The 10,653-nt window shown below is 33.2% G+C and overlaps 1 protein-coding gene and 1 long non-coding RNA gene across 6 annotated transcripts; both read right to left on the reverse strand.

Annotated features, from left to right (window-relative positions):
* Positions 1-355: 355 nt before the first annotated feature.
* LOC135122449 (uncharacterized) lies at positions 356-758 on the reverse strand. The gene is made up of 3 exons (XR_010279387.1): positions 676-758; positions 527-621; positions 356-423 (listed from the first exon to the last, which is right to left on the reverse strand). It is a non-coding gene; the product is annotated as an uncharacterized LOC135122449 (long non-coding RNA).
* A 6,976-nt stretch (positions 759-7,734) lies between these two features.
* Positions 7,735-9,860, reverse strand: LOC135122451 (uncharacterized). Of its 5 annotated transcripts, none has more exons than XM_064046632.1 (5): positions 9,833-9,860; positions 9,556-9,693; positions 8,938-9,494; positions 8,473-8,886; positions 7,735-8,418 (listed from the first exon to the last, which is right to left on the reverse strand). In XM_064046632.1, exons 2-5 carry the CDS (start codon positions 9,564-9,566, stop codon positions 7,823-7,825), a joined length of 1,578 nt encoding a protein of 525 aa, XP_063902702.1. In that variant the 5' UTR covers positions 9,567-9,693; positions 9,833-9,860; the 3' UTR covers positions 7,735-7,822. The 5 variants fall into 5 exon arrangements, 4 of the variants coding, with proteins under 4 accessions (XP_063902702.1, XP_063902701.1, XP_063902700.1 ...); XM_064046631.1 differs by having other exon boundaries at positions 7,735-7,813; positions 7,882-8,418; positions 8,473-9,494; XR_010279388.1 differs by lacking the exon at positions 9,833-9,860 and having other exon boundaries at positions 8,473-8,723; positions 8,831-9,494; positions 9,556-9,668.
* Between the last annotated feature and the right edge of the window lie 793 nt (positions 9,861-10,653).

Genomic DNA, 10,653 nt, shown 5'->3' on the forward strand with positions numbered 1-10,653 from the left:
AGTTTTAACTTTCATAAATTAGCAAAATATACATTTGTAGTTTATTTCAAGGGCGAAAAGAAAATAATAAATATAAATAAAATATAAAACTTATATGATTGCAAATACCGAATGCTCTATCCAGAGTTAGACAAATATTTTAAAATAATGAAAGTCAAAAAATTTCGAAGAATTTTAACTTAGTAAAAGAAAAAAAACTAGTAGAAAATTATTAAAACGACAATATTAGGTATAAGAAAGTTAAGTAATAAAACAAGCGGCTGCTCGAATCAAGTGGAGTTTTTAACATTTGCAACCAAAAAAAAATAAACTTTGAAATTTTTATTAAAACTAAACTTAACTTCTCCTTTAATTTTGATTGGACTAAGATGTAAAAAGATGTTTTAAATCTCGCCCACAAAAGTTAAGTTGTTCATTAAAGGCCTAGACAAAATTAAAACTAGTTAACTAATAACCTTTAACGCAAAAGATAATTTTACAAGTAAACTAAAAAACACTTTAAAAGTGAAAATTATAAAAATTCCACCTTAGAATACAGTCGCTTAGAATAATTGTGTAATTTGTGATTGCGCTTCTCTCCCTTAGAAGTAAAGCGTTTTCTATATAAACTTTTTTTAAAACCTTAAGTAATTAAATAAATATGCGAAACCAAGGTTATCTAAAATTTATTATTACCTTCGCTAAGCAACCTAAACTGTAGATTATTTAAAATTGTATTACAGTTTTTCAAGTTAGTTACAAGATAACCTGCGCCCGGAAAAAAACTGGCACGCTTCACCATGTCAAATATGTTACTAGCTTAAGGAAACACCCAAGGCTGTGGAATCAAATGCATGTTATTTAAACACAGACCCCACCTCATGTTTGGCTTCCGCTCATGCCCTCAAGTATATTATTTAGGATTCAAATTGAAAATTAAAAAAAGTATGGAACATTTTAGATCTTTTTTTACTCTCTTATGGTGCTACATATATTACGCAACAATATACAAAAAAAAATTGTCAATTGTTACCTTGGTCATGTTTAAATAATATATTTCACAATTAAATTTTTACACCTACCTTATAACAATAATATTGCAAATTTTAAAATTTTTAACTTAAAATTAGAGACGAGATTTAAGAAAAGCTTGAATTAAAATGATTTTTATTAAACAGTGTAGACCTTTCCCCAGTCGAGCAATTACCTTATAAATGACACTTAAAAATTAATTTTTGTATTGGATACCTCCCTCTGGGCGTAGCCTAAGTTAAATTGTGGCGCCTATAACTAAAAACGTTAAATAAGAGAGAGGGAAAACGGTTTACCAGTTGCTTTAAACCTCCGCACTAAGAACATCTCGGGGCGAGTGTAGTTGCTTACACACATGTACATAAACTAACTTAATGCGATGCCATGCAAATTCTTAATAATATTACTACGCGCTAGGAAGATTAACTAGATATTTTAATTGACTAAGCAGCACCCAGTAAATCTGTTTCTTTATATAAAATTCCAGGTGGACAAAGGAGTATAGCCTTAAATAACGCGAACTAATTGCTTCTACAAGTATCTATCCCATTAAACAAACGGCTTTTAAATCTGATTTCTAAGCAGGAGAGAAAGATAAAATAGAGGCGTACTAGTAAAATGTACTATCTTAGTTTTCTTCAATTTCCTCTTTTTTTTTGTGGTATTACATAAAACCTAACCTTTTAACTGCAAACAGTTTTTGCGATGTTTTGCCCTTTCGCAGCGCGAAGCAAGCTAAACTTGTCTAACATGTTATATATAACTTAGAGTTTATTAAGGAAAATAGATCAACAAACCATATGCGTCTCATGGTGGTTCATTATCGCTTTATAGCACAATTATATACATATAAGTAGTACTGCTGTTCAAAGATATTGCGAATAATGTCGCATTTCAATTAAATCTTCTAAAGTTTCCGAAGATTTACTTTTTAAAAAACTAAATTTTTTTTTGAGTTCAGCAGTTTAAAACAGTATCTACTAAAAGTGGAAAATAAATGAGACAGGATTAGTAAAAATGAATGCATTAAAATCAATTAGTAACAAGTTTTATTTTTATTTTTAATGGATTGTGCAACTCCTCAATAAAGTCGAGTCCACTTTTTTAATCACTTAGACTAAGTAGCTAGTTCGTATTCAGTTTCCGCAAGTCATCTTATCATCCTATTTACATATATACATATTTGTGTGGAGGTATATGAAGCATTAGGAGTGTGCGCCTATCCATGTTTCGTATGGAGGTCCTTGAGTCCAGTAATAGTTTACATGTCTACTAACCCGTTCAAAAGAAGCAGCAAGTGCCTACAGAGGAAGAACTTCAAGGTCATTGTAGGCCACTTCTAAAATATGTTAATGAGCTTGTTATTTGGCGCGGAGCTTTTTTAGTTGTAACTGCAGGGATCCAATCGTAATCGTTAATAGTTTTTGGTACGTTCACAAGCAACAGGTGCGTGAGCCATTATTGTGCGCACGCACACTTCGTAGAAACGCAATCAATTGCGCAGGGCCATTGTATTAGAATTTATAAGGGCGGGTCAAATACGCGCGACCATTATAGACCGAAAAAGAAAATCTCGTCGGTGGGAATCAGACCCACAACTTTGAGTAGAAGCATCAACGCACTTGACCTACGAGATAGTTACCCAAGTATGGTTTTAGGTATTTATTCGTTATATGTGCGGTGAGTTGACTGCGTGGATTGTTAAAAAGGAGCCATGCGACATTTCAGACGTGGCAAAACAGGAACGGTGGTTAATCGACCCCGGTGGCAACTTTTTTTTAGTATCTTGTCAATTATGTCGTTAGGGCCGCATGCTTTTCCTGGAAAAAGTACTGAGTATATGTTACCTGTCCTTAGTTTGATAATCCCCTCACCAACGGTTATGAGCCTTGTGACGTCTCTCCTTCCTCTTGGAATGTAAACGTAATCGAAGAACGCACCAAGTAGTTGGATGGCCGGCAAAAAGGGTTGTCTTTTTCGTCGCTATCAGTCACTATCACTTTATTAATAAGTGAAAGAGTTTGTGTGTGGCATCTGTTTTTAATTCGTTTGATAAAGTGTTAAAAAGATCACCGTCCTTCGTCAGTCACTACAATAAGTTCTGCAATTTCGCTCCCTAATGAATATATTGAAAAGCGGCTAGCTCTGTTGTAATGTGTTTTTAAAGACGGTTTAACATCAATTTGTTGCCTAGGAATTCGTGTGGCAGTAGTCAGACGTTTTAATAATCCGGTGGGCGGCCAGGTGAAAAGGTTATTCACTGCTAGTTACCGCGACAGGATACGCGAGTGCCCAAAAAGCTATCAATAGCTTTTCTTAATAGGAAGGAAGTTGAAGGGGAAGATAAACCTGTGGATAGCGATGCTTCCCGTCCTTAAATGAGTCCAATGCTTCGCAGGAGCCTGTGCCTTCGCCCAGTTCCAGTAAGAAGGGCAGGTTATCCGACAAAACTCGGCGATCGACCCCGACTGGCATATGTTTTTGGAAACGGCTATGTTAGGGACGTCCAAAATTCCTTTTTTGCCACGTGGGTTAGATGTCACTGTGCCAGCACGCGAAAATTCAGTTGGTCCGCGTGCCTTAGATAAATATCGTTTGTATTTACAACTTACCTCTCCCCAGCAGTGTGTTTACAGTATAAAGCCAGAGAACAAAGAGCAAAACTAAAGCAGCATACCTAGATTACTTGCAAGAAAACGACCTGTCGAGAAGTTTATAAAGTGCACATCGGTCGGCCTCATGTCAACCGAGTGAAGGCGGAACCCTACGACCTTTATGCCCTTTAGGTTTATGAGAGCAATTAGGTCGCAGTACTCAGGATAGCTATACCCTCCATTACGTCATTCAAGACGCTACGTTTTGTATTTGCAGAGTACCAACTAATCGCACGCTTTCAAGTATTATCCACTTATAACGCGATATTCAAAATTTCACTCTGCAATAGGAGTAATTCGGACTTTTTGCAGTGCTCGAGGTGGATATCCCGGTGTAAGAGTTTTAAGTTGCGAATGGCTGGATTTAGCAACCATTTGCTTTCTTTAGAAATAATGTTTCGGGAGCAGCTGCGAGTTTTGCGATTATTTCGCCTTTTGTTTCAGAACAATAGGTTGTGGTCTTTGAGCGGGTTGCGGTGCATAGAATTTATAACGTCATTACTGCATGAAAGATCGACTGCTTTACTACTTTTTTGTGTTGCGGGTCTATGGCGTGTCGAGCGCTGCGCTGTTTCAGGGCTGGCAATGGGTAGCTCAGAGGAAAGACCTCGAGGGTCGGTCTTGATGGAATGGAAAGTTTGAATAGTGAACTAACATAAACTATTTTGGCATCATCATAGAGAACGGACTCTCTTGGCGCAACCATATTGAACATGTCACGAAAAAGGCTGAACTAGAGATCAAACTACTATACCCACTTATTTGACAGAGGAGTCTGATCTTCAAACCAACAAGTTTTAACTTTATTACACCGCTATTAGACCAAAGGTGACATATGCATCTATGGCGTGGCCATATTGTTCGCCCTTCCATTATTCGGCAATTTAGGTTATACAATACCTTATAACGAAAACTATTTTAGGTGCGCCAGGGTTTGTCCCAAGCTTTATCCTTCCTCGCGAATTAAATATTGAAAGACAGTTTTTTTAGCATACAGTCAAAGAGAATTTGGCTCTTTTTATTTTTCTATTTGTTCAAGAATTTAATGATACAAGTTTATACAAAGAATACAGGAGACATCGACATCAACTCCGCTGCGTCTAATGCTCCGGTGACCACCTAATTAACCTGATTACTCAACCATCCAATGTTACACCGCAAAAATTAGATTAAGCAAAATTGAGGCCTCACAGAAAGAGAGGTTTGACTGTAGCATGTCAGAGTTAGAATATAAGAGAGCCAATCAAAAATTTGCCTCTATATAGACTATATATTATAACCTGTTTAAAAGCTAGAGTATTGGTAACTTGTTTAAATGAGTAAAAGTCAGGATTTTTTTATTTTAATATACTTTGTTTGCATATAATTCATACATGCTGCATATTCGCCAAGTCAACTTTTTAATAATCTTTTAACTTTTTTTTTGTAAGGTTATTACACCACCTAAACTTTTTGGTTTAAGCTTTGTAATGGTAAATAATTAGAATGAGGGATAGAAATTTACCTCTAAATTACCTTAGCACGTACAACCGGAAAACTCTGCTTTTTGGGTGAGCGCATTGTTTCCGGTCAGCATACACTCACTTGCTCGCGGGCACACTCTTTTAAAATAATTTAAAAGTAATTAGTCAAGTTACTTAGCAAACAATCTTATTTTCAATATGTTCACTGCGCATTTTATCTTTAAATAAAGCTCACTTAACATAAGCACACATTACAACTGCGTTGATAACTTGACCAAAAAAAAGTTAATCTGACAAACGAAGCTTTTATAATAATCTTCATTTTAAGTTAAGCGTATTTAGTACTTAGTTTTGCTATTTACGATATTTATCAATATCTCCTTATTTAATTTGACAAAAAGATTGTTGTTTTAAAATATATATAAATTAGAACAATATTAAAAAAATCCGCCCACTCTGTAAAGTGTTATTAAACTAACCTGTATTGATAGAATTCGCCATTCCCTGTTAGTTCAATATATAAGATTTCTGTCCGTAGATGAAAAACTTAAGTAGGAATTCTACCATAGAAAGTTTACAAATATTATTTTTTTAAATTTAAAACTTATTCCTACATTGGCCTTTTTTAAGTTATGGTTCTCTTATTACCTTCTCCAATTCACCAAAATATAGTTTTAAAGATTGTATTATAAAGTAAAAAAATTATATTTTTAAAGGCAGTGTATAAAGAAGCTAAGTTAGTATAAACCCGATCTACGTTTAGTGTGAATAAACCACTAAACTCAGACTTAATCTGAATATTAATTACAAGGCCGTTTCGAACGTTTACTTATCCACAGTATACCTATGAGTTAACAAATACGATGTTACAGCAAGCTAAGTTTATTAATAAGTTTTTTAAAGTTACCCAGCTAAAAATTTTTAGACCGAGAGCTTACATATCTTTTATAAGGCTCTATGATCTAGTAATATAGCCCTAAAGCTGATTTTGACGAATGCCTAAAGTTAAAAGTAGACAAAAATTAAAGATGTAGCTGAAGAAAAAAAAACCTGCATGATCTCTCTGAAAAAGTTCTACAAAGGATTTACATTAGTGGATGAATACAGTTTAAGTTGATCTAAATTGAAATAAAAAATCCTGATCCAGATATTCCACCACGGTAAAAGTAAACGCGCAACTTAACGGAGAAGGTACATATCAAAGTATTGAACCCCTCCCTCCTGTAAGACCAGTGCTATTAGCATAAACTATTAACTTAAGTTGTGCTGAACAACTGCACAGTTGCTCTGGAGCCAAGCATCAAATACTTTACTGTGCAATTAGCATAGTAAAATTCTAAGTATAAATTGTGTTTCTATAATCTTTTACAAGTTATAAGCGATAGAAGAGGTAAAGATATTTTAGTAAAAAGAGCGTGAAGTAACAATTAAAAAATACAAAGGAATCAATTTTTTTTTTTTTTTGCATTTTCAGGTTTGCAGGCACCGTACGGGCTGTAATAAAATAATTAAGTATAATAATCTTCTGGCACTAATTAAGATCTTATTAGTGAAATGCAGTGTCATGACAGCTTAAGTCCTAGTATCATATTTTATAAGGATTTTTTTTTCAGAAAGAGGCTGACGGTAATTAATAGGACTGTCACAGCTTTCCTATCTTATATCTACACGATACTCTAGCATAATGAATAGCTTTCACGGCTTAGAAACTTAACTAAATTACAAATTAAAGTTAATATGAAAAACTTTACATAAAATAGCACTATATGTGGCTTGAGTTATTACGAAGACTAAAAGAATCTTAATGATAGTAAGTTTGCGTTAAGCATAAATAATATTAGCTTAAAATCTAGCCAAGTTAGTTTACTTGGATTCACAATAAACATGAAAAAGTATTTAAAATTGAAATTACTTCTGATCAGGAACTGGTATAAAACTATAAATAATTATCTCTAGTTGGGAGTTTGCTTGTAACAAGTGTGCTATTGCATGCCTTAATTAAAGTTTTGCATTTTCTTATACACTTTAATTATATAAAATTTATATTCCCCTTATGATTTGTACGGCATGGTTTAAATTATTTTGTAAACATGTATACTTTTAAAGTCGTCATACATAACGAGTTCACAGACTAAAATAAGAAGTTGTGACATTGTTAAAGCTCGGTTTTATGGAACCCCTGTTTACTAATTAAGTGGACTAAGATTTCATTTTCAGCAACAACTCGTGTTTAATCTTTTTTAATACGTTGATGTATTAATTACAATCAACTTGGAAATACACCCCTGTTACTTTCCTACATATTATAAATTAGCTGAAATAATTTAAAAATCAATCACCTGTTGCTTCAGTTAAGGAAATGTTTGGTAAAAATCCTACGTAGGCCTTTGCAGTAGTGGCTATTTGGACGCTTCTTTTTAAGCCTTTGGTTTTTTTAATTTTTATATGTTAGGTTCTTTTACGGTGTAAGCGTATAAGAAAAAACAGTAGGGGGCCTAAAATAAACGCTCAAATTGGAGGGCTAAGCTAAATATTCGTTAGTTATAGCATATTCACACTTTTATTTTCACAAGTATAATTCGAACATTTAGTTATCATAATACCGTGGGGCGCCCTTTAAAAATCCTGACGTAAACAGTAAACAGCATTTTATACATTAGGAGAGGCGTTGGACCACTATTTTCCCTATAAAAATTAAAAAAAATATGACTGAAAAGCTCCGTCTTTAAATTCATTTAACGCCTTGGTGATACCGTTATCATTGGTAGAATTGGTAGACTTTTTTAGAGATGCGTTTCCGACTAAATCAAAATTTGCATGTACATTATGGTAACATTCCGGAAGCTGTTTTGTCTTACCCGGTTTTAAATCAAAGAATATTATATCATTTGAGGGGGTAGACGAAAAAGTTTTCTTAGTTAAAATAATGGGGTCCTGATGGTAAGGTGTGCTCCCTGTGTTTTTAGTACGTTCAGTTACAAGTTCTGTTGTATTATATTTAAAACTTGGATCACATTCGCTCGAGGGCGAATGTCTAATTTTTTTGTTATGAATGTTATTACTTGCAGTTGATAGTATTTGCTTTCTATTCTGACACCACTTAGCAACATTAATTAGTGGTAGTTTATATTTTTCGGCCACGTGCTCGACAGCAGATTTAATAGAATTTTCGCGAGCGACATCTACAGCGTGTATTATTTCTGCTTTAAAAGACACTTCATAACTTCTTCGTTTAGCTAGACCTCTGTTCTTGCTCCGTCTGTCTGTTTTTCGAAGGTATTTGTTAGTTCCTGCTTTAATTTTGTTTTATAAATGATTTAAATTTATTAGAAATATAATATTACCCGCGATGTACTTTCTTTTTGTAATTTTTTCATTGCTTGAAGGAAATATAGTGTAACTAGTTTCGCAACATTTATGGTCATTCCATTCCATATAGTAATCATAAAGTTCCTTATTGAATTCATTGCCTTTAACTTTTCTTTTCTCTTCTTCTTGTATTATATTAGCGTTTAAAACATTATTGTAGTTTGCTAGATTTATTCCTTTAGTATGGAGGTCGGAACTCACTTGCTTAAAGCTCGGCTCTGTACACCTAACATCAGAATAGATTAGCAAGTTAGCTCCAACAAAATTGTTTAATGGGTCATATTTTTTCTCTTTAAAAAACTGAGAATGAATGTCATTTTCTCTAATATTTACCGTACACTCTTGTTCTTGCCTAGTTCGTTGAGTGGTTCCTTTATAAAGATAAGAACCTTGCATATTTTCGGAGAGCTTTAATGTATGAGGAAAGATATTTAAGTTACTTGTCCAAGTTGGATAGCTCTCGAGACCTTGTTGTTGACAGTCCCCTAGGTAAGTAGAGCTTGGTAGTAATGGGATTCGCTTATTCATGTGAGGTTGCTCTGCATATTTCATATTTTTTTCGTAGTAATTGTAGCAGGATGATGGTAATTGTTGGTGATAAAACTGACTATTTCTTTGATTCTGTACATTTTGTTGGAAAACTGGGCTATGATTATAAGGTATTATCGGCGTTAGATTTGATGGCTGAAAATAAATTGGTTGTTGAGATGGTGGTAAAGAAAAAGGAAATGGACGTTGATCAGAAAAGGTTGAAGTTGAAGGTTTATGATGGGATTCACCACCCCATAAATTGGAATGAAATGAAAGAAATGAATTAGCTATTCCATCAGCTGGCTGACCATCTGCAGCAGGGCCTGGCTTTATACCATGTGATATAGGTACATATCGATCCCTGGGACAGTCTCTTTCAGTCTTCACCTTTTCAGAATTTTTTAGAAAGTGTTGTTGCAGGTGCATAACTGGGTCAGTGTTAACAGTTGCTCTCTTTTTATTATAGCTTTCAGATAATTTTTGAGTTAAATATAAAGGACCTATAAGAAATTAAAAGAGTACTTTACCTTAGTAACATCACCAAGCGCACGGAATTTCATGTTTTATAGACTTAGCATTGTGGTATATTGAAAGTTACCGCTAAAATTAATATGCAATGAAATAAAGCGTTTTTAACTCCGAGAGCGCTACTTGATGTCCTAATGCTAAAATTATTTAACTTTTAGAGTTCTAAAGAAAAATTTATAGGATAGTACTTTTCATAAACCCTAGAACTTATTAAGAAATAATAGTGAATTGGTTTCAATGCAAAAATAGTGCGATATTTAAAAAACGGCAACTTACCAGCTGATAAGATATGAACCGCAGGCGGGTCCGTGAGAAAATAAACAGTGTTTAAGAAAAACAAGGGGGTGTTTGCTATATATATCTCGCAAACTTTTGATGAAAAACGCAAATTTCTTATTACAAAAAAAATTAATACTTGATTATTTGTTAATGTATTAATAAATAATGTTATCTTAAATAAGTTTGACTTGACCTACAGACGACTAAATATTAGTTGTACGCTTATCTTTTTAAACCTTTATACATAATCAAACTGTACATTGGAAAGAGAAAATACAAATTTTTCTTAAAGAAATAACCAATAAAAGTATCCTAATCATTTCTTTTTCAATAACAAAATCGGCTTTTGTATTGAAAATTTAGTTACTAGGACTGTTGCCCCTATGTAACTATCTTAACTTTTTTTTAAACAAAGAAACTAAATCGGCAGCACTTTTTTTATTATAATAAAATATGTTTGTGGAACGCCCTTGCCTAGACACGTTTTCTTATTCCAGAAACAGCAAACTTTATAAAATTTGTATATTATAAATCAGATTATTCTTTACTTTAGCTTTTAAGAGAGTAACTTATGTCATTATATTAATTTTTTATTCTAATTTATAGAGTCAAATTCCTATATATTCGAAATTTTTTAATTTGATATATAATTAAAATTCGCAATTAACAAAATATGAGAAAATATACAACAAATGAACAATAAAAAACAATAACTAAGTGAATACATACTGTTTTACACAAAACCTAGCCTATATAAAAGGTCACAAGAGAAATTATACTTTTTTAAAAGAAATTAAAAGAGGTCAATCTAGATAAGA

This window comes from Zophobas morio, unplaced genomic scaffold (assembly GCF_036711695.1).
Source record: "Zophobas morio isolate AGI-343-1 ecotype UQ-CSIRO unplaced genomic scaffold, CSIRO_AGI_Zmor_V1 ptg001275l, whole genome shotgun sequence".
In the NCBI taxonomy this organism is placed as follows: Eukaryota; Metazoa; Arthropoda; class Insecta; order Coleoptera; family Tenebrionidae; genus Zophobas; species Zophobas morio.